At 32.9% G+C, this 24506-nt stretch overlaps 3 protein-coding genes across 4 annotated transcripts; 1 reads left to right on the top strand and 2 right to left on the bottom strand.

Annotated features, from left to right (window-relative positions):
* Window positions 1-190: 190 nt before the first annotated feature.
* Window positions 191-848, bottom strand: LOC145730986 (transmembrane protein 42). Its single transcript, XM_081982530.1, has 3 exons — window positions 635-848; window positions 392-538; window positions 191-334 (listed from the first exon to the last, which is right to left on the bottom strand). The coding sequence occupies exons 1-3, from the start codon at window positions 719-721 to the stop codon at window positions 194-196; spliced, it is 375 nt and encodes a 124-aa protein (XP_081838656.1). The 5' UTR covers window positions 722-848; the 3' UTR covers window positions 191-193.
* Window positions 849-1017: 169 nt separating this feature from the next.
* Window positions 1018-3017, top strand: eIF2Balpha (eukaryotic translation initiation factor 2B subunit alpha). The gene is made up of 8 exons (XM_081982529.1): window positions 1018-1256; window positions 1310-1411; window positions 1876-2015; window positions 2084-2206; window positions 2261-2373; window positions 2429-2573; window positions 2631-2756; window positions 2811-3017. Exons 1-8 carry the CDS (start codon window positions 1244-1246, stop codon window positions 2961-2963), a joined length of 915 nt encoding a protein of 304 aa, XP_081838655.1. The 5' UTR covers window positions 1018-1243; the 3' UTR covers window positions 2964-3017.
* A 349-nt stretch (window positions 3018-3366) lies between these two features.
* FER (tyrosine-protein kinase Fer) lies at window positions 3367-23402 on the bottom strand. 2 transcript variants are annotated; one of them, XM_081982515.1, is made up of 15 exons: window positions 22541-23402; window positions 18395-18585; window positions 10428-10524; window positions 9222-9417; window positions 7457-7594; window positions 7158-7403; window positions 6919-7105; window positions 5982-6155; window positions 5141-5338; window positions 4909-5085; window positions 4635-4848; window positions 4428-4580; window positions 4249-4371; window positions 4065-4187; window positions 3367-4006 (listed from the first exon to the last, which is right to left on the bottom strand). In XM_081982515.1, exons 1-15 carry the CDS (start codon window positions 22734-22736, stop codon window positions 3852-3854), a joined length of 2568 nt encoding a protein of 855 aa, XP_081838641.1. In that variant the 5' UTR covers window positions 22737-23402; the 3' UTR covers window positions 3367-3851. The 2 variants fall into 2 exon arrangements, with proteins under 2 accessions (XP_081838641.1, XP_081838643.1); XM_081982517.1 differs by lacking the exon at window positions 5982-6155 and having other exon boundaries at window positions 22541-23400.
* Window positions 23403-24506: the final 1104 nt, after the last annotated feature.

The raw sequence follows: 24506 nt of genomic DNA, 5'->3' as shown, positions 1-24506 counted from the left end.
ACTGTCAGTTAACGGCCAGTAATGTGTCAAAAATGTCACCCATAATTCATGTTCATATACCATAAAGTACAACTTCACTTGAATTGTTAGAATAACACATGACGTCATCTGTTAGTAGATCAACTGAGAAGATTCAAGTCAAGGGAACACAACCGCCTTTAGAGCAACTTGGGTCAACATTAAAACAATATGTTTAACATTCTTTATTACTAGTTAGTTCAGTTTGTGCAGTGTCGTCAGTTATTATAATTGATAGTCCAGTCAAAATCAATAACATACCAAACCACCAAAACGTCGAAACTACTTCACCCAGTAAAAAATATCCTAGTAGTGCCTAAAATAAAAGGAAATTTATATTTCATTCTAGTTACTTATTTAATTTTTCAGTTACTGTTAGTAGGTAGTTTGAAGTAGAACTGATAATAGTAGCTACTAGAGATGATTTAGATTGATGAAGTGCTTTTACAAACATAGTCCACACTACAGCATTACAAGCCAGCATTGCACCAAAACATATTACTTGAAGAAGAAACTGTTCCTAAAATTTACAATCAGTTAACATAGTATTAACTTATGTCTTGCTTGATTAGTAGCCTTTTTAATGTTCTATTGATTCAAATGTAAATAAACCTACCTTCAGCATATCATGACCTGAAATTTTTCCTAGGGCTCCTGCAGTTGCCGCAAACATTCCAGAAAATATGGCATAATGCATTTTCATATTTGTAAAAGTGTAAATTATCTGTTTGAAATGGACGACGGCCTAATGTTTTAATGTTTTTTAATTTCTAATTAATGTAGAATGTAGGTTAAGTTTTTGTTGATGTATTCGATAGTATATGATGTCTCTGAGTGTATTCTCACATTCTTTCAATCACGTGAACGGCTACTTTGAAAACTTATGAAGTATCACATGATTCAGCTAATGCTTGTCTTTGACAGTATTACATAAAATTATCAGTAAACATAACCTTTTAAAATTTAGAAACATAACCTTACTTTACTACTTTGTGTTTATGTTTGCGTTGTGGGGCCATAAGGGCCTGTGCTAAGGTCCATATTCAGTATCCACGTGTTTTCAAATATTTATTTTCAATTAACTTCTAATATATTTTTTTTAAATATATTTCTATATCAATCAGTATTACCCAGTACTATAGTAAATTTGTATTGCTTTCATAAGGTGTGAATATTACTTTATTTCCTGTGTCCTGTATTTATTGAGGAAGGCTATACCATTGCTATGGAAGGGCAAGGTAAGTGCGTATAAGACATGTTCCACATAAATTGTTATTAAAATAATTTGCAGAAATTCAAGATTACTTTTGCCAAATTGTTGAGAAGGAACAAGATGTTTCTGCAGGGGTAGCAGCAATACGCACCCTTATGGAAGTAATTCGAAAATCAGAATGTAAGTATCTGAAACAGAGACACTTAGAACAAAAAAGTGTAAAGGATGTTTTCTTTTTAAACATGCTAATTTACTGTCTTCTGTTTGGTTGTTTCTTATTAAGCATCTGACTTAAATACTTTTTTTTTAATTAAATTTGTTTTATTTTTTGCTTTGTTTATACAGAAAGTACAAGCTTTATTTATGTGGTTTCATTTAGTATAAGCTTACCATTTATTTGCTTTGCATAATATGTGTAGGGAATGAACAAATGTTGTGCTCTACATCCAAAAATAACTCAATTTGCTATTTACACTGTAGTAAATTAAGAAGGAAAGCAAAATACAAAATGTTCTATGTCCCTGAGTTTGTACAATAATTTACTATAAAAAATTACAATCTAAAAAATATGTTATTTATTATTGAATTGTATTAAAATAAATCATTTACACCTTGTTTATTATACACAAATTTATTATATTTAGGTTCTACAGTTCAAGAATTAGTAGCTGTAATTAAAGATGCCACTGAGAATATTAAAAACACTGACTATCCAGTAGCTGTAATAAAATCGGCTTGTGAACTATTTTTAAGGTTTATAACTCTTGTGGGGATTGATTATGGGGTATGTTTAATTTTTTTTCAATACTACCAGAACTTTTTAATAATTAGCTATTTCTGACAATCTTTTAGAGTTTTAGTGAGTGTAAAGAAAGGATTTTAGACAGAGGAGAATTGTTCCTAACTAAGCTGTATGAAACTCGGGGTAAAATTATTAGATTTGCTACAAAATTTATTAAAACTGGATCGGTATCGGTAAGTTGATTATGAGGGTAAGATAGGGTTAAATTATATTTGAAATGTTTGTAGAAAATCTTAACTCATTCAAGATCTCGTGTTGTTTTACAAACTTTATTAGAAGCATCCAAACTGGGAAAAAAATTTGAAGTGTTTGTTACTATGTCCTCTCCTGACAATAGCGGGTTTGTTGCATTCATTATAAACATAATCATTTGATAAAATATCGAGTTTTTTTAGTAAGGTAATGTACAAGGAGTTGCTAGAGGCCAACATTCCTTGCACACTTATCTTAGATTCCGCCATTGGATATGTAATGGAACAAATTAGCTTTATTATGGTCGGCGCAGAAGGTGTTATGGAGAGTGGAGGAATTGTTAACAAGGTGAGAAATAGTTACTTGTAAGTTGCTTTGAATAAAGAAAATAATTGTGCTTTACAGATTGGTACTTATACAATGGCCGTTTGCGCAAAAGCAATGAACATACCATTTTACGTTTTGGCAGAAAGTTTTAAATTTTCTCGTGTGTTTCCTTTAAATCAGACTAGCTTGCCAGTAGAATATAAGGTAAGATAACGCTTTAGTTAAATGTTACAACTTAAATTTCGTTTTTTTTTTCAGTATACTGCAAAGGTAAGGAAATCGCAAGACTTAAAATCTGCTCATCCATTAGTGGACTACACTCCACCTCAATATATCACTCTTTTGTTTACCGATCTGGGTGTTTTAACTACTCCAGCAGTATGTGCTGAACTGATTAAGTTATACTTATAAAATAAACAAATGTACCTGCTAACTGCCCATTTAAATAATTATATTTTTTACTTATTTAAAGTGTTTTCTTTTCAACCCACAGTGACTATATCATTTAACAACAGTTATTGTTCCTTTTAACTATGATTATATCTTACTATTAATAGCACTTTTATTCCCGGTAAAAAAACTAAGTGATATTTAAAAAATTTGAATAAAACGCTTCTAAATCAAAATCTTGGGTTGGTTTGAGGTCTCCTGGCCATCCTAGAACCCCATCTTTTTAGGAAAAATCCCCTGAGCTTATGCCAATTTTCCGAGTTATTTTTCAACTATTGGAGACTCCATGGAACCCGGAACAGCACTTTTTAGCGTAATTATTACTTAAAATTCTAGTCTAAAAGGCTGAAATGAAAAAAGTGTGTTTTTACAAGAACTGTGTTTATTTATAATCAAAAATATATATGGCATAAAATATCAAATCACAGCAAATAACAAATATTGGGCAAACATTCATCAATACACAAATATTTACAAATTAATACAATTTAAAAACTTGAAGACTACACTAGATCAGTGAATCCTCACTGCTTAAAAAATAAATGATGGAAAGAGTAAACTGCAGTTAAAGTTTATTTTTAAGCTGCTTTTGTTCATTTTTGTTAAAACTATGTATGTTATTGTTATAAGTGAAAGGTAATTAAATTAGGTAAAAGTTTTCAAGAGAGTAAAATCATCAGTGTTAGTTTCTGAGCAAAATGTAACTTTGCCATACCCAACACACAAGTGCAAATAATAATAACTTGGTGGCTTCTGTAAATTAGATCAAAACTATAAAAGTACATAAATCTCTCAACTTCTAGACGATTAAATCACAGATTAAAAAAGATTTCCGTTTGCGCTAAAACATTAACAGAACGTGGCCCTGTAAGCATTGCAAAGAGTTTCGACCACTGTGTAGATTTGTTCGAAATTTGGTCGGTTTTCCGGTTTGTATTCCCAGCATCGTAGCATCAGCCTATACATTTCATCTGGAGTATTTTCGGGTGCTGGCATTCGATACCCTAAGTTTAAATGTGTTTATTTATGAAGGAACAGAGTGAATTAAGGTAGGTAATTTACCGCCATCAATTTTTTCACGCGCTTTGGAATTGTTCATTCCAACGTAAGGTGTACCACCTCGCGAAAATATCTCCCAACAAAGAATCCCGTAGCTCCATACGTCACACAACGACGTGTATTTTCCTGCATTTAATTAAACTTTCTTATATTATATTGTTATGATAGTGGATAAGAAAATATTAACCAAAATTTAAAGCTTCGGGTGCAGTCCATTTGATAGGAATTTGCTTCATTCCATCTGAAACTATGTATTCTTCCTCTTCTCTAGACATTCCAAAATCGGATATTTTCACAATGTTTTTGAACCCTAGAATACAATCCATCACTCAGACACTGAACTAAAAGTTTTAAATAAATTCGTACCGACTAAACAATTTCTGGCGGCCAAATCTCGGTGAATGCAATTTTTTGACTCTAAGTATCTCATGCCAGCAGCTGCGTCCAAACACATTTTCATTAGTTGTGCTTCTACCAAACTAGTGGATTTTTTTCTTAAGAATGTCAGCAGAGATCCACCTGAAATACCAGTATATTTATAAATTGTTATTGAGGTAAACCAGTTAGACGCACCTGGAACAAGCTCCATTACAATCATGATGGGCTGTTTTTGAACGCAAATACCAATCAACTTTACTATGTTAGGGTGATCGTATTGTTTCAATATCCTGCCTTCTTGCAGAAACTTCTTTTTGTGCTCTTCCGGTAAAGTGACCCTGCACGTTTTTACCGCGACGATTTCGTTGCTATTTTTCAGCTGGGCTCTGTAAACGAATCCAAAGTTCCCCTACAAATTCAATATTTACACTAACATTGCTTAATATGCCTGTGTGAATAAATAACGTACTCTTCCAATTTTATCCAACAGAACTACATCGTCGTTGTTCATTTCCCACATTTCTCTTGGAATTGGCTTGTGCAGTATGGCACCTGAACGTTGAGTGACTGGAAGACCGCTGTTATATTGGTATATGATTAAATCCCTTATCGTTGGGAAGGCAGGACCTTCGAATCTGTAATGACCCTAAAACGTATTGGTTTTATACTTCCACAGTACTTTTTTTAGTGTTTTCTACTACCTCGACAGTAGTTTGGACTATAAAATGCTTATGTCCACCCCAACAGACTGAAAGCACGGTTTGGCACTCGTCATTGCGGGTGGTTTCTCTCACCAGGAAATCTCCTTCAACGGTCAATAGTCTTACCACTTCTTCTCTGGGTAAAACTCCATGAAACCATTCTTCGTCGACTAAGGATTTATTGATGGTCAGTGATACCTACAATTAACAACATCAGAACTCGAAATCAAAATATCATGCAAAAAGTTGGCAAAAGCTCTTAAAATACTATAATATCTGCTCTATATTATACAAAGCCCAAAAGTTTATTTATCTACAAATTCAAAAATGTATTTAAGGGTGCCCTAGAGAGTTTCAGAAATAATGGCTTATGAGGAAATGTTTCTAGCAGTTTGAAAGGCTGGAAAATGGGCAATTTTAGGGTGAGTTACCTTTAAAAAACTTCTTTTATGTTTGTAAAGAGGTTTCTGTATGTATATTATGTATGTAGAGTTTAAATTTGATGAAAGTGTTGATATTACTGGGTTTACTAGGGTATTTCTTCTTCATCAAAGAGTGCCACTACTTGATATTATTTATATTTGAGGAAATGTAGGAAAAAGCATTTCAAGAAGCTTCGAGAATGTCCTCCTCAGATGTGGAGGAAACTTCAGAAAATAATTACATTCTTAAACATTTTCTTGACTTTTGTCAGGACGTTACAAAAATTATAAAACAAAAACGTCATCGTTGTCTTGTTAAAAGCTGAACACTTTGCATAATGATTAACTTGCATAAGCTTGAGTTATTGAGAATCACACAAAACATGCTTTTGTTCAAAAAAACAATCACGGACACCTACGGGATCGCCGCCCTCACTTCTAGGGGCAGATTCTCTGCGACCCTTGGTACGGGGTGGCGCAACAGGGGAAGAAGGGGCGCTTCTTCGCCTAAACGGCTTCCGAAACATATTGACTAATCGATGTCGATCAAAATGTGCAAAGTGTTTGTTTAATGTACTTTGTGACCCTCCACCCTAAACAAATAATTTATGTGAAAGTTTATATGGTTATTTAGATCTGCCAACGTTTCGTCACATTCTCCATCAGTACTAGTTAAATTTGACGCTTATATGGTTAGACTGTGAATGTTTAAGTAGTATGCATCACAGTGAATATTACAGTCAAAACTTGACTCAAAAAATACGATAGAAATACTCAAAACAAATAGAGAGAGATGATTGGAACACAATTTTTGACTTCGTAACTTTCGTTGGAAGTTAAAAGGTGAACATAGTTAGCTCTTGAATATCTGCAATTTTGCAAAACAAATTTTCAGTATTTTCGAAATAGGGAAATTATGATGGTTTTGAAATTTGTTTTGTAGCCAGTAAATTATCCTTAAAATCCAGGGACGTGTTGCACTTTCACTGTGATAAATACCAACACAAAGGAAGTCAGTTAAAATGCTATGAAACACAATTTCAGTAAGTATTTTCGAAATCTGGGGGTTACGGCCCTGGAATTAGCACTGTAACCAGTAAATTAACCTTAAAAGATATCGAAAAATTGACCTAATGAAACTAGTGTTCTAAGTATTTCCCTGTATACCTTTTTGTTGACTGGACTATACAGTTATTATAAATTAAACAATAAATATTACAAATATTCATTTAACTGGAGTTGATGATTGCGAGACATGAAGAAACGTTGACAGAAAGTAAACTAATACATTGTCTAGAAAAGTGAAAGTAATTCAAAAAGCGTTAGGATTAGAGATAATTGTGTGTTTTATCTTACCTCTTCAGTTGAGTTTTCTATAAATGCTGGTTGATTATCTATAGATATGTCACATCCGGAAGGTGCTTCTTCGCATCCCAATTCGTTTAAAGCAGCCTTGATCAGTTCGGTTTGCTTCAACATCTTCCGTTCTTGACATTTTAGTTCGTTTAAATCTTTCTTTGAAGATTCCAAATTTACGGACAGTCTGCAAATCAAATCAAGTCAAGGTAGGATCGATAAATCTGTGAAATCCTTACCGGTTATTAATTTCGTTATTGGATGGGTTTTTGCCGTTTGTTAGATTATTTTCGTTGTGTCCGTTTGTCAGACACGTCCGTTTTTCTTGATTTTCTTTAATACTATTTTCTAATTCAGTCAGTTTGTTTCTGAGCCATTCGACGGTTAAATTGTCTACGGTCAGTTGGTTTGGCAGTAGCTTACCGGCCGAATCTTCCACCAGACTTTCATCGAATGTAAACTTTACAGGTTCAGCAGGAGTCGTTCTAAACAATTTTTTTCCTTATTTTACAAGGAAACACTTCAATAACGCACTTACTTGTACTTCTCCGTGAAATCTTTGTACTCGTCTGCGGGTTTTAGTGAGTCAATATTTTGCTGAACTCTGTTATGGCACTCGCGAAATTTCTCCGATGAAAAGTCGGAATAGTTTGAGAAGTCGTGTAGTATTTGTTTCCTGGAAAAAACGTAATAAAAGTTTGACTAACTCTACTAAAACCAAAAACCCAACGAAATTATTACTATAAAATACTCGTAGAACTAAAATTGTTTATAAAATGTGTACCAAAAATGGAAGAGTCTATCTAATCTACCTATAACAATTAAGGAGATACAGAAGAAATGTCACTAAAAAAGCTGTTAATAAAGACGTGACAACTTATTCCTATTCCAGTTTCTTGAAGCCATATTATTATTGAAATTAGACATAAAAACATTAAATAACGTGTATTTATAAATCTATAAGAAGCAACATAAAGAACGTGCAGACATCTGATCAGGTGATTATTAGTAAAGTACGGATTATATGTAGAGAAAAATCAAAGGTCTTTTTAGTAAATTACTACAATTTAAGATGTATTTTTTAAAATATGCATTTGTGCACATAATTCGTGTCTTACTGATTGTCAAACCATTTTATTTATCAATTTAGTTAAGGTGTTTCTATACCTATATTTTACTATTTTACATTATGTTGTTATTCCCAAGCTTAGACAGGCAGTTTGTTTTGTTTTTGTTACAAACCAAGCGTTTTTTCAAAATGTTTATAAGCAATAAATGTTTATTTCACCAAATTTGAGGTCCTTTGGTATAATTATAATACCTTTTGCTGTGCATTGGAACCCTTATGGAGCAAATTAAAAATTTGCCAAAAATGCACTTTTTATCAAAACTGTCATTTTTTGTATTTTTAAAGGTTGTAACTTTTTTATTTGAACTCCTATCAAAAACCGCCATTAGAAAGAGGATAAAAAATGAGCCAAAACTCGCCTCTCTAACTCCTCACGTTACCGAGATATTGAATCTTAAAAAGTACTTAAAAAATACCCTCCATTCTTTCAATTTTTTGGAAAAATGAAAAATTATAAAATGCCTTTTTTGTGCTTATTTCACCTAATTTAAGGTTTTTAGTTATAAATATGCCCTTTGCTGCGCATTAAAACCCCTTTGGAGCAAAACAAAAAATTTGACAAAAAATGGCATTTTTTGAAAGGTTCAAAGTGGTTATTTCACCTAATTTGAGGTCCTTTGGTATAAATATACCCTTTGCTGTGCATTGGACCCTTATGGAGCAAATTAAAAATTTGCGAAAAATGCACTTTTTACCAAAACTGTAATTTTTTGTATTTTTGAAAGGTTGTAACTTTCTTATTTGAACTCCTATCAATTTCGCTAAACCGCCATTAGAAAGAGGATAAAAAATACTACAAAATGAGCCAAAAGTCGCCTCTCTTTCTCCTCACGTTACCGAGATATTGAATCTTAAAAAGTACTTAAAAAAAGAACTGAAAATGTTTTTTAAGGTTTTGGGATATCTCTTCAAAAAAGGTTAGAAATAAAAACAAAAATTCGGATATCTTTGGAAGTACTAGAAAAATCGAATTTTTTAAAACGGTATTTGATTTAATTTCATCGTATCTCTTATAGTTTCCGAGATCGAAATGGTGAGGGTCGAATTTGAATTACCCTGTATACCATTCTTATAACACTCTTGCTTTTAAAACTTTGTCCCTGTTTTTATGTTTTATTACTTTGAGTATCGGATGATATTACCCAAAAGGCAAAACTACTGAAATACACCTTACCACGTCAAAATAAATGCCTCCTGCAACGACTGTTGGTGTTCCAATAATCCAGGAAGTAATACTGTCCTAAAATCTTTTTCAAACTCGACCGCTTCGCATAACAGCAACACGTATTCGTTGTGGGTGAGATGAAGTTTGCGACAAGCTTTTTGGTACTTGTCCCTGACTTCGTCGAGTTTTCTTCCTCCTCTACCACCTAGACGCAAAAAAAAACAGAAAAAATGCAAATTATCTTCAGAGCAGATTAACTAGTCACATTAAAGCATTAGTGAAATAACCAAACAGGTTTGGCTTATTAATATGGAATAACCAGTTCAAAAACACAAATAATGTCATAAGCTTGCCCGTAACACTTTATAGGCGTTTACTTACATGAAATAAGTCAAATATTTGCCTGTTATGTACAGTATTTGCAGGGATTAAGTTTAATTTACATGCGGAAAAGAGCAGCAGCTGCTTTGTTAATTTAGTGAAAATGTAGTTCAATTCACTCTCATGGTTTCCTAACATCATCCTGATGCTGATTGCTGCCAAGTCTATTTTCAACTTAAGTGAGGTAGTTTACTTAGTAGGTGTTAGGCGCCGCCACTTTTTTAAGAAAAAACATTTATTGCATGACAATTATCATTAAAAGGGTACCGTTTTAATAAGCGATAGAGAACACCTGAGAATACCACTGCCCTAAATTCTCACACTCACTGTTGTAATTTTCGTGTAATTACTGACAAAAAATTTTAGAAATAACTTAAAAAGTATCATTTACCTAATTATTATTATAATGCATTGTTTTCCATAAATTATGTTATAATTAGCACATGCACAATAAACACTACTTTGATGATAGGTTTTATTAATTTAATGCAGTAATAATTAGCATTTTACGCTACAAACTATCAGTTTTATTTACTAATAATGCGTTTATTACGTCAGATTTCCAATCCTCTGGGAAATAATTGCAACTTGTACCACCATATTAGCATATTGGGATAGGTTTAAAGGATCGTCGCTGGTGTTTATGGATGTTGTTTTTAATGTTACGATGTTTTAAATTGTGCAATACTAAACTATAAATTTAAAATAAAAAAAAATCGGTTAGTGGTGAAGAAAACAATAATTAATTAACTTGATGGGAAAAAGCAGAAAATTAACACTAAAGTAGTGCTAGTGTGCCACTAATAATTGAAAATTGTGAAAAATAAAACTTACCTTTAATGTAAATTTCTTCAAACTTGCACCTCATCAGTTTATACAGTTCGAAGTACTTTTGGTATTCGGATTTTTTCTTGACCACTTCATCTGACAGCTGAAAAAAAAGAAAAATTAATTAAAAATTACAGTAAACAATAAATTTGATTATACATATCTTGTACATAAGAAACGCTAAATAATTCGTGATAAAATAAATAAAATTTATGCATAAGTGTTTTTTTTTGGTAAGTCCACATTTTCGTAGTTTGTGATTGGTCAAGATAAAGCAGCAAGCTGAAAGCACATAAAAAATGTAAAACCTAATTTCTCGATTGAAACAGTTAAAAAAAAAAAATTGCCCAACTATGATCTTTTCTATTAGAAAATGGAATAAAAAAAATCATGGGACCACACCATTGTGAGCAAAGTGAAATTTTAAGCCTTTTCAGTCACTGTTCAACATTTACAAAGGGGTTTTTAAGAGCATTAACCAGGTCATTCACTTCCAAAAAGAAGCTTTTAGTAAGCAATATAGTTGTTTATAGATGTTCATATATCTGAAGAGGCAACGTTACTTAACACTGTGTGATTGAAAAACATAAAAACTATAAAACCTTGCATAATTCTCAGGTTGAAGATAAAATTTCCGCCTTGAAGTTTGCCACGGTCCATTGACTGGTAACGAGCCGGCTTCAATTTATTCCAATTTTAATTAAGAGGAATACTGAATGCCCTTAAGACAAGATTTAAGAGGTCCAATATTTCCCAGAGTAGCATAATTATACGGGTCCCAAAAATGCTAAACTCGTTCTTACCCAGGCCTTCCGAGAAAACCTTTGTTGTCGCGGCGCGATATTTGAGAAATAATCCCGACGGAAGGCTTTTGGCAGTCTGCTACAATGTTGTTGATGTAATTTAAGACGAAATGCACATCAGCATACTGAGTGGTGACCTTATTGTATTGCCAAGTTTTTAAACTTCTTTTCCACTAGCTCTAAAAACGTAGGTTAAAGAAATTGAACAGTTTTAATATCCTCTACATGATACAACAGATCATGGTAAGCGGTCTCTTCTTGGCACTATTGAGCAGGTAATCTTCATTGGTGCAATAAAAACATCATGACCAAACAAATTGGAAAAAGAATAAAGGAATCAGTCACCCTTGATTTCCATAACAATGGGAGGTGGTCTGTCGCTATATGGTGTTTAACTACAAAGCATAACCGAAATCATTTCTATGTAGTTGTGGGTAAATTACTATAGTACAGAAAATGTTGGAAAATTTGACCAGTAAATTGCAAATACTACGTTTCTGGCAGTTCAAATTTTGACACTCCTTTTCTCGCTGACTGTAACAAATTTTTTAACATTTTTTTAGGTTATTGAATAGGAAATTTAATGAGGATTCCAAAAATGTGCTTAAAACAGTCATTTTCTCACTCCAAGTGGGTTTTACAGGCAATTTTGTCCCTTACTATCCTTTTAAACCGTCTTTCTAACAGTTTATACTTTGATACCAATTTTCTCCCTGATTTTACCTGATTTTGTAGTGTTTATTTATGTCATTAGATAGGAAATATATAATTAGGATTCCAAAAATGTGCTTAAAACATGATTCAGTCACTCAAAGTGAGTTTTACAGGCGATTTCGTCACTGACTGTCCTTTAAACCGTGTTCAAATTTTAGATCCCAATTTTGTAATTTGTAAATTTGTTGCACCTAACTAGTTTTTGCTACATAACTCAGAAACGATGAAAGTTACAAAAAAGTTGCAAAAGACCAAAAATGTTCCTAATCAACTCCTTTATTAAACACCGTAAATTTGCAGGACAGTTTTTGCTTCCAGTGTACAGGATGTGCATGAAAAGTATGGTAATTGACTGTTTTTGGTCACCCTGTACGCAATTTTTCAGATAGAAGAAAAAGCAGCAAGCTGAAAGCTGCTTTTCTTGACCAATCACAAACTATACCAACAATGCTGCTTCAACTATGTGAAATAGTATCATCTGAGTATTCAAAAGTTGAATAGTTGAACTTATGGTAATAAAAACTTGATCACCCTATGTAGGAAATTATACTTGTTTCAAAAACAACATAAACTAACCAGTTTCCGTTTCTATATAAAATTACCGGACTGACCCATGATACCAGCACCGAGTAGATCTTGCGGTCTAATATTGGTTCATTGACTCGAGATGTCGCGTAGTGTTGAATGGAGGTGATTGTCTGTCCTCCTTTACGATCCGTGTTACAGATGAGTAAAATGTACACTGAGAGGGTAATAATATCGATTAACGATTACGTTTTATGATGTTTTAAATAGAAAGATCACTATTTCGTTTTTTGTTTGACTTTTATTGGATTTCTGTTTTCATGGTATGTCCTACCCATCTTTTTTGAAAAAATGCCAAAAGCGATTTGTGTATAACCTGTCAAATTTTCTTTAAAATTTCAGAGTAGAATTCCTGTCTGTCTGAATTATATTATAAATCTCTGTATATCTGACATTATTTAAAAACGACACAGATTTTACAGATTTATAATATAATATATCCAACAGCAACTGTGCGTAAAGAGGGTTATTACGTAACAAAAAACTATGCGTAATTAGCTATTTACACATAAAGTCAATATTTCAAGTAAGGGTATAATCGTTTTTAAAATGAATGCGAGGAAAACTAATGTAGTTGACATTGTAAGAAACTTTGAAGTGATAAACAGACAAACCTACTGATATTGCACAGTGTTCTTCCAGAAAATGCATCAAATGTCCAATATAAAAGACTCCATGCTCGCATTTTATACATATTATGATGAGATCATTGGTCGTATTTTTAGTGATCCATAATTATAGATTTAGGTTTGGGCCTCGCCGACTACTGTTGTATATGTTTTAGTTTGAAGGCTGGTTTCGAATAATAATTTATATTTATTTGTTACTGTTGGATTAACGATCTGACCTAAATTTATTTGATTATAAACCCATGCACCACCTACATTTTTCATGGAAGCAACAATGCTAAAAATTGCAGTAATTTTCCACTTAATTTGATGTTTTCAGTCCAGTTAAAAATGATCCTTTAAGGCCAAAAGTCAATTGGGACAATTAGTACGATTTGCAGTGTGGTGCTCGTTATTATTTTCTGAAACACATCTTCTAGGAATTTCCTGCATAAACTACACTAAACCACAATGTAAACGAAAGCAAAGAACCCAGAAGTAATCTAAAATCGTTTACTTGCGAAGCACCTGTTGCATTGCGACCATCCGTCTGATGATTTGCTTATCAACCGGTCGTGTGAATACATCTTTAACCTTGGCATTTCTGTAATGTCCACAATTTCGTTTATATAAGATGTTTCTTGGTTAACAGGTAGGTAGTTTTCTATTAATGGTCGGCTTCTCGAATAAAAAAACCAAAAAAAAAACGAATATAACCGCAGTGCTGTTTTACATTTAAGCCGTTTTCAAAGGCGCCCGTTTAATGGTCCAAAGTCTCACCAAACAGTGTTTTTGCCTCTCTCTTGGGTTCGATGCTTTTGAAGGTTTAGCATTGATGTTTATAACTTCACAAGCAAATAAGAAACACGAAATATATACGATAGAAGAAGAAAAGAAATATAATATTTTTCAAAATTCAACCAAAAATGAAACATGATGTTTTTACAAAACTTTACTTTTCCTGATTAAATTTAAATTGATTATTTCGCGGCAGTATGACGTAGATAACTTTGAGCGTTGCTATTGGTTGTTATTAATAATCTCCAACTTTAATTTTGACTTTTGACATGGTTTACTACGTTGACGTCCCAGTTGCGGTTAGGTATTTATAGGATTAGATTAAAAACTAGAGTATTGCTCTACTGATTCAATGACGGGTAATAGAGAAGGATACATATACACTGAGTGTACAGAAAATGGCACAAAACTTGACTGTGCGCAATAAGTGCTTTACAACGTTGCCAAGAGCATCAAGTTAGTTATCAAAATTACTCTTCATAAAGATGTTATTAAAATTGTCCTGAATACACCCTCTATCTTGTTTACGTTCTATATTTCTCGTATGACACTATTCTTTCTTCTCGTTGACTATCACATTCTTTAGAATTGTCTTTCTAGGAAAATGTGTTGCAATCAATTGATTTTTTTGAACTACAACTTTAGTTTTATCTCTGACTCTTCGTGTCTGAGTTACTAAAGCATTTTTTTTTAAATTTTACTGTTTAAATAAATTTTTCTTCGCAAGATTAATTTACAATAAGCATATAATAAATCTGCTATTTTGAAGTTTATATGTGTAGAGCGAAAATACCCCTTTGCACCAACCTTTTTATGAGATGTTCAAGAGAAGAAAAAAATGAGTGCGAAAAAGTAACTTTACCGGGAAAATAAAATATTTTACATTAAAAATACATTGAAATAAAAAAACAATAACTGTATATTTGATTTCTCAATTAAGAATACACTTTTAATCATCTTTGCAAACAGAGGTTTTCATTTTAGTTATTTTACGGTACATTTTTGTTCAATTTAATGAAAATTGATACTCGTAGGAAAAATTGTGTACCTAACACAAGCGGAAAGCGTCTTTCCCGCCCTTGCACCTATAACATTTTCAAACGACGCAAAGCGAAGTTCGGGCAACGGCAGTCTCGTGCGAAAAAGTACCACTTTCCGCACTCTAGTTAGGTAAATAACTATTACAGACTTAAAGGTTAACCACGACATTTTCCAGGTCACGTGACTGTTTTTGACAGGTTTCAACCTAATTTTACAATGTTGCCAGCTATAAATTCAAATTATATTACCATCACCTGACGAATTTCAACAATTTCAGCATTCTCAACTGTTTAGATGAAATTGACAAACTTTTCAAGGTTAACCACGACGTTTTTCAGGTCATGTGACTGTTTTTGACGGGTGTCAACCTAACTTTACAATGTTGCCAGCTATAAATTCAAATTATACTACCATCAAATGACGTTTTAACAATTTCAGCCTTCTCAACTGTTTAAATGAAATTGACAAACTTTTCAATGTTAACCACGACATTTTCCAGGTCACGTGACTGTTTTTGACAGGTGTCAACCTATCTTCACAGTGTTGCCAGCTCTAAATTTAAATTTATATTACCATCAAGTGACGTTTTAACAATTTCAGCTTTCTCAACTGTTTAAAAAAAATTGACAAATTTTTCAATGTTAACCACGATATTTTCCTGGGCACGTGACTGTTGTTGACATGTGTCAACCTAACTTTACAATGTTGCCAGCTCTAAGTTTAAATTATATTACCATCAAGTGACGTGTTTTAACAATTTCATCTTTCCCAACTGTTTGAATGAAATTGACAAACTTTTCAAAGTTAACCACATTTTCCATGTCACGTGACTGTTCAAACAATGCATCATGGGATTTTGGTGTCCCATCTCATGGTGAAATGAATGCCATGCCTGTATAAAGGAATTTTTGTAATCTAAAACACTGTCAACACTTCTACATGCAAATAACCAGTCAGGTTCACATTCCATTGCGGTAATAACAGATTAATTTCGTGAACTATTTAAGTTAAATTTTTCTAAACTATCTTTCAAGGACTATTAATTAAGTGGAACATTTCATTAAAAGCCACAACCAGTACGTCATCAACGGCGTTAAAAATCACATTTTCTTTGAAAGTTTATTAGTTCACTAGTTAACTGGCGTCACTTTCAGTTTGGTGCATATTTCATCAGTAAAAATAACTTGAGTTTTATGGCATTGGTCTAATTTAGTACCTGAGTTAACAAAGGGACACGACAATTTGAAATACGACTTTAAGTGACTTATTGACTCAAAATAGACATTACACGGAATTTGGGCGGGGTGCCAAAAAGCGGCCTATTTTGGCAGAAAAAATCACTGGAAAAGGACCTCCCAAGACAAGATGTTTCTCTTACGATATTAGTTGCAGTGTGTCAAAAATGTGTTACGGAAAATTTGGCGACGAGCCCGGAAAAGCGCCTAGTTCATTGAAGTTATAATGGAGTTTAGAAGTGAATCGTGCATAGTAAATTAGTTCAGCCTATGATTTGCCCAATAATAATTATTAACCTAGCAAATAGTGTTTAATATTGGCAAAACATGTATTTAGTAGTAAATTAAACCATGTAGTCTAGAACTGTGTACATACAGAGTGACAACCAAATAATGTTTAATTATCAACAATCAAAATCACAGCACTTTCTTTTCTGACAATAGCAACAATCAGACAAAAAAACATTCCTAATTTCAATATCTATCGCCTGTACAACATTTTATGCTGGAGGCTGTAATAAAATGGAAAGATACACTTTCTATAATGGGCTAGGCCAGACATTTCTCTCTATGGGCAATACTAGACGATTTTGCAATCCATAGCAAAATCTCAATAGATGTTTGGGTTCTTAGGAGTACCGGTACTAATTAGTACCTTTCATACTGTTCTGTATTGTACAGTGTTGGTACTTTTAGAAATAATACTATTAAGGAGAAGCAAAAATGATCACAAACACCTGTCTGCTGATAATAACAATTAATTAAAATAACATTTGTAATAATTGTTGTTTTTACATCAAACAACACGTGTCGTTATCCACATTATCGATAACGGATACAAGTGTTTTATGTGCTTACACAGCACAAGCTTACTATGTTTGCTTAAGCATGGTATATTTAGGTTTACATTTCTGATAATAGAAAAAATTTTACAGTTTTGATTTATTTAAACAACAATATATTACTGTATTTTAAACATAGCTATTATTGCCATATACTGAGCCATTAATATCATGTGCAACTATACAACAATTATCCGTGTTAGTAATTAGCGCTGGCAATTCCTAAAGTAAGGCCTTAATCAATTGCATAAATCATACTTCTCATGAAATGTAGGTTAAAGCTTAGAACACGACTACAGGCCTCGATATGCTGTAATAACCGACGACAGATAGTTTAAGGCAATGATAAACCTTTGCTGATATAAGGTAATTATCATATGTTGCTTAGCCTTTTGATGTACTTTTGTACTAGTTTTGGAAAATAGAGAGAGTATAAAGAGTAGTCTACAGTGTAGTTTAACCTTCTTGTTTGATATAGTAACTTAGTCGTAGTGGTTTTACAGGTTTGGATTTAAAACTTGTTCATTGGTGGAAAATTACAGATTTCTGACCTGCAATTTATTATTTTTGGTTTAATAAAAAGTCAATGTTTGCCACCTTAAATATATTAGCTTTTTGCTTAATCAGTAAATACAGTTTTGGTTTTAATAGTCTGAAGGGATCATTTGCAGTACTTAAAAATGTAGCTTCCAATTATCAGTAATTTTCAGAGGAGTAGTAAGGAGTGCTAAGGGAACTTCTTCAAACTTCTAGGTTTCTTATATACGTTTCAATGCAGTTGTGGGCTGCTTCAATTTTTTGAACTTTCTGCTTTCAGGCATTTTATAGTGCAAATGTAGATTATTGGATAATGTTTACATCTAAATAAAATTGGAATATAGTTCAAAAATGCGATTTTATTTTGATGGTTTGTCCAAATTGTCTGTATATTTTAATGGATGTAGAACAAGCTTCGTTAAAGCTCAGTTTCGTTAAAAATTGAATCTAGAACAACAAATTTTTAATATCAATTAAATGATGTAATTAGATTGTTATCACAGTAATAATCTTAATCTAGTTAATCCCCTGATCTTGACTGACAGAATTATGTATATTAAAGGAGAAAAAAATTACGTTAGGAAAATCAAGACAGTGCGCAAATAGGCACATTTGCAAACAACTATTCCAGTTTGTTTTGTTACAGTATAGTAAGCTAGAATAGTGGACTAAGAACGTTGCAGCCAGTGAACCGTTAAAACAGGTTTAAGTAGACTTTTCCTCTAATTCGCCATAAAACATTACACCTTGTATATACATATTCTGCACTTGAACATAAAAATCAACTTAACGTACAAAAAAGGTACTTACGTTTGTAAACTGATGTAGGATCCGCGTGTGCTCTTCTTGGTAAGTTTTCCGCACTTTTCGCTTTTCTGCGTACAGGGTGTTTAAAGCGTCCAGTGCTTTATTTTCCACCGAATCCGCGTTTTGTTTAATTAGTTTCGCTGAGTTTTCCAGTTCGTCCATCATGTTTTTCCATGATGAACACACTACACTACCTGAAATAAAAATTAAAATTGAAAAAACGAAATATGTAGAATCAAAGTAAAACAATTCCAAGTAACTGGTATTTGCCAGACTTTTTTTGATTACAATCTCTCATCCACCTACACCATACGTCAATATAAACCAACTTTGAATAAAAAAAGTAATAGATTTGTACAGTTACCATGTATTTGGTACCGTTGTTTTGGTGTTCATAGCATACACCTGTTTGTTGTCTATATACAAGATTGAAAACATAATAAGTTTTAAATCTCACCGTCCACCTTGAATTTATTACATATTTCCTGTCAGTTTAAGTGCGTGGACTTTCTTTTAGTCGTACTCAGCTTGATCGGAATATTTCTGCATAACATTATCAGAAACGCTTGTTATTGGTACACGTCAAGAATTAATAAGGAAATAGTGGTATTGCTGTTGTAGTGATAACCTTGTCAGACCAACATACACATCAGAAAACTTTTCCTACCAAAAAGAAATTATGTGGGTCACCCTGATGTTTTTGCGTCTAGATACTTTCGCCCCAGTACGGTTAGTAGTGCATTTTTTTCGTCAAACATCAGTGGATATGCAAAATCGATTTGAAAACGGTGTTTGGTTTAAGTCATGGATGCCACCTTTGCACAGGTGGAGTAGGCAGATTATTCATTCGCAACCAGGTTAAGAATGTGGGTTGATGCTAATAAAAATGTATCAGTGATGTTACGCGTTTGGGATGTGGTGGCATAAAGGAAATTTCATTAATTCTTCGAAAAGTAACGGGGACATGAAAAGTAGGGCTTTGGCTCGTTCATTTTTATTTAAAATTCTCTCTCGATTACGAGGACGCAAATACCGGCGTTTATCAAACGAAGTGAAATTCCGGAAACTAAAGTCATAACAAACATAATGTGTTTGTATTTTGTGAGACACTTAAATTATTGCTTTTATACGATTTTTTTTTCTTCCTTGTTCCATGGACTAAATAACGTTCTTGCTATTTTTCAATGTTATTTTGACAGCACAGCAGTCAGCATGCCTAGGCAAACTCAATAAACTAGATGAAATATTCCAATATTCTGGGATGAATGACTACAGATTCTATGGTGATAAGGAGAAAATCTGAATTTGGAAATGTGACACAGTCTCAATCATGTTTGGTAGCAGCATCATCAATGATAAGATTGTCTATAAAGTCGACTCAGAGAATAGCTTCTATTATGAAGTTAGAGTTAGAAGAAGAGTTGTGATCAGTCTCAGGTCAGTAAAGAGGATCTATAAAGAATATCGAAGTTGATAGAGATGAAAAAAAGAAAGAAAATTTAGCGCATTTAACACGACTTCCCCTTTACCATTCTTAGAAGATTCGTATTATCCACGAATGACAGATTGAGTTAACAGATAAGTATTCAAAGCCTATTTTGCTTATTAAATTCGTTTAGAGCAATTCGGAGATGTTGCATCTCCATATTTTGCATGAGCATTTAATTTGAGGCAACTAATGCTTTTCCATCTGATGATACCCACAACATGTTTTATTTCGTCAGCAATGCTGCCAGATCTATTGTTTTTCTGGCTGTTCTATCGTTCTCCTGTTTTTTTTGTCTATACTTATAATCTTTTCGTGACTTTGCAAAAATTACAGTTTAACACACTTTTCGAAAAACGTGTTTCAGAGATTTATGATATTTTTTTTGAAAATTGTCACGTGACCTTCTAGCAAAATCATGTTCTAGAACCACGTGAAAAGTGTCACTAACGTCAAAAGTGTCATTTTGTCACGTCAAAAGTGTTATTTACTACTCACACTCTCTCCTTCTTTTGACTAATATCTCCTTTAAACGATCATTTATGGCAAATTTGCTCTCTTTCAATTTTGTAGAGAATTAAATTTTATACAATTTCTGTTCTCTTCATTTTTAGATATCCCTTCATTTAAAGGAGTTACTGTCAGTCAAAATTACTCTTTTTTATTAAGTAATTACATTCTCTCTCTGTCTCTCTTTTTTGGCAAATATCTCCTTTAAACGACCATTTATTGCAAAATTGCTCTCTTTCATTTTTGTAGAGAATTAAATTTCCTACAATTTTTGTTCTTTTCATTTTTTTTGATATCTCTTCATATAACGGAGTTACAGTCAGTTAAAGTTACTCTTCTTTATTTAGTACTCACACACACAATTGACATTTGGAGCATTTCTGGTGTCTTGAAATAGTCTAGTGACGTCATAGAAACCATTCCTGTCTAGAAATTGTCAGAAGAACTGAAAATTGTCCAAGAAGTGTTAAATATAGTCAACTGCTGTTTTTCTGTGTTACCCTTGTCAAAATTGACGTTTAGAGCATTTCTAGTGTCTTAAAATAATCAAGTGACGTCATAGAGACCGTTTCTGTCTAGAAATTGTCAAAAAGATTGTCAGAAGAACTAAAAATTGTCCAAACAGTGTCAAATAGAGTCAACTGCTATTTTTCTGTGTTAGACTTGTCAAAATTGACATTTAGAGCATTTCTGGTGTCGGCTCAAAAGCTGCAAAAATCAGGATTTACAAAAGTTTTCTTGAAGTATTCGACCTAAAACGTGTTTCTGAAATTTATGATAGTGGTTTTGACAATTGTCACGTGACCTTCTAGCAAAATAGTGTTCTAGAACCACATGAAAAGTGTCACTAACATCGAAAAGTGTCGAATTGCGCTCAAAAGCTGCAAAAATCAGGGTTTACAAAAGTTTTCTTGCAGTATTCGATATAAAACGTTTCTGAGATTTATGACAGTTATTTTGACACTAGTCACGTGACTGTCTAGTCAAATTATCCTCTAAAACCACGAGATATCTGTTACTAATGTCAAAAATAAGAAAACAATTGATGGAAAAATAAAAATCTGCATTTTTGAAGTATATGGTTCATGTAGCACACTGGCATTATTTTTTGATGTAGAATCGATGATTAAAAAATTTTTCGCAATTATTAAAATACACTCTGTATATTTGAGACAGCTGTGTTTGATCACTTCAAACCACACTTTTGATAACACTATCAGTACCTACTGCATTTTCATGGTGTAAGTTTTTACAAGGTTTTGTTTCTCATGTGTTTGTATGACTTCTGAACAAATCTGAAATTAAAATATGAAAGTTATCCGGGCTTAAGCCTTCATAGTCTGATAAATCTGAAATTGTTTCCAAAGTATGGTACATAACGTCAGAAACGTATTCAGCAATCAAAATAAAAGTAACTTTTATACTCACTATATCTTAAAAATGCTATATGTCACAAAAATACAGAGTGATAGAGATTAATTTAAAATTACTATACTATAGTTCATATAACGGAGTTACTTTTGATTTTAGCTAGAGAATACGTCACTGAAAGTTATGTACTGTATTTAGAAATCACCCTGTAGATAATGTTAGTGAGTGAGTGTAGATGAAACAATAGTTATTTACAGGTTTAAGTCACGAGTTTTATGCAAAATAGAAAAATAAATAAACTATACAGGGTGTTAATGAACTTATTGTATTACAAATTTCTAGAGGACTATAAGCTTTTTTTCTAATTTAAGTATTTGGAAAATCTGTGAAAACATACCCAATTTTGCGCTACTGATGTATTTCAATAACCGTACAAAATTTCGGGTTTTTAGTGTTTTTTTAGATATTTGAAAATGTTATATTTTTGTCTAATAACACCCTGTATTTCAAGAAATAAATAACGACACATTTCAAGAACATTTTCCGGTCATTCTTCTAATTCCTACATATTCTATAATTTTGTAATACTACTACAGTAATTGGTAAAACCGGATACCTAATGTAGAACCAATTCTTATACTAAGGTAAATTTTAAATGAATATTACAAATCAGAGATTTAGATTGAAGGAGCGTCTCGCTATTTTGGTACACATCTGTTATCAAATATTTACAGCATTCATTGCGTCAGATTGTGCATTATAATTTTAAATCAAACACTTACCAGTTAAATCATCAGCTTTGTCGATTTTATGTCCCTGAACAGCAACGGCACTTAAAGCTGTAGCATAATCCCTATCGCACTTCACTTTCAAATTGATACATCTTTTCATAGTGTCCAACAGTCTAAGTTCGGCGTCCAATCGCGACAAGAGCGCTTCGTGGGCAACTTTGCCCTGCAAATTTGTAGAAAAGCCCATACTTTAACACCACACGACACACACCGGATAATCCGATCACATTTTCCTCATGACATTAAGTCGGTTTGATAACACACTGAAAGCGCGCAATAAAAGCAACATTCGAATCTTATTTTACAGATAACGATAAAGGTACGACCGAGGTAGGCGCGACATACCGAACAGAAATATTAATGTTGTTCCAGTCTAAACAAAGAAGCGATGAAGAAGTCAAAATCCTCCGGCTGATGACGAATGAGACATCGTACGAGACTCTGAAAACCTGAAACCCGCTCCGACCAACACACTTCCTAGCTAACTGGCTGATCGGGTCTTTCTAATTTTAATTGTCGTGAATGCGCGACCCACTACAAGATTCGAAATAAACGTTTAGCGGCATCTTTTAGTTGTACAGGTAAATAGTCGGGCAGGTATCAATGGTGGGTACTGCTTGGTACCGCTACGGTTAATCATTTCACCAAAGTCAGTCCCTACTATGTCGGGTTTGTCTACTATCGTAAATATCTTCAGTCGTCAATAAACACATAAACCACTTATAAGAGTGTTAATGTTAAAAGCGGAAAAAATAGAAGAAAATCAGTAGAAGACTAGAATTTTTTGGTTTTCTCTTGTATACAAGGTTTATTTTTTAACATTTCAACATAATAATATGTAAAAGGCGAATAAACCCAGACTTGTAAATATGAAAAACAGTGATTTATTCCTTATTGCATTATTTTAATTTGGTTTTTTGAATGTGTGAACACAGTCCAGGCTGTCCCCTCCCATCGTATTTCTAAGAAAGGGCTTTACCCTGAGAAGGATATTAAAAGAGATAGCAACACACTTAAAATATGAAGAAGGCTTCTTCGTTGAATTTGCTTCTTCCAAAAGTGCAACGACCACTTCTCTATAATTTGTTTGCTACCAGGTAAAAAAACCACATCACATCACAAATCCAGTTGAGCAGAGACATCAGACAACTCATAGAAACTTTCTGATGTTCTTGTATTTTCTTAGACCATCTGGTCTCATAGAGTCTATGTAGAGTAGGAACTGAACTTTTAACCATTAAAATTGTATTTCTTTTATCTGGTAATTTGCTAGCATCACTCACCACAAGTTTTAATCTGTACATACTTTGAGCGATAGAAAAGTAGAGATTTCGTTTATTCATTCTTCAAACTCGCTTGTACTAGCCTTTGTATTGTTAATTCTCTGCTGGAAGATTCTGATCAACTAAAATACATTGAATTGCATTAACGACTGTAATCACATTTTTTAAATTATTTAAAATTTCTTCTCTCTTACTATACATATTTTAAAGTAACAAATGCTGAAAATGTTACCCGTTCACTCCTTGGCATGATATTCTAAACAACCGAGCTGTATAGGTATAGAAAACTCCACATAAAGTGCTCAGAATTTTTTGTAAAATCTAAAAATGCAATAATGTCTTAAAGTTGACAGCCGTCCAGTTTAATTGTGGTACCCTGTGTATGTTTCAACACTCTTAATAGATGCAAGAATATAAAATGAAATTAACCAAGTGGTTGGTTTACTTGAACTAGGAAGATCTTCGAGATTTTAAGTGATTATAAAAAATTTTGAAGCCTTGGGTATAATAATTATTAAACTGTAATTTGTATTCGTTTAAATGTGAGCTTCTCTTTGTATACTGTGTGGCAAATAGTGAGCTATTTTGTCAGCCAAACTGTATAACCAGCAATCAAATCAAAATACACGCAAGTCAAATAATATTTAAATTGCCCTCTATAACAAACAACTTCA

This window comes from Ips typographus, linkage group LG6 (genome assembly GCF_016097725.1).
Source record: "Ips typographus isolate SLU linkage group LG6, UJ_Ityp_2.0, whole genome shotgun sequence".
Taxonomy (NCBI): Eukaryota; Metazoa; Arthropoda; class Insecta; order Coleoptera; family Curculionidae; genus Ips; species Ips typographus.
Note: the sequence above shows the minus strand (reverse complement) of the source record. Positions and strands in the feature narration are given on the sequence as shown.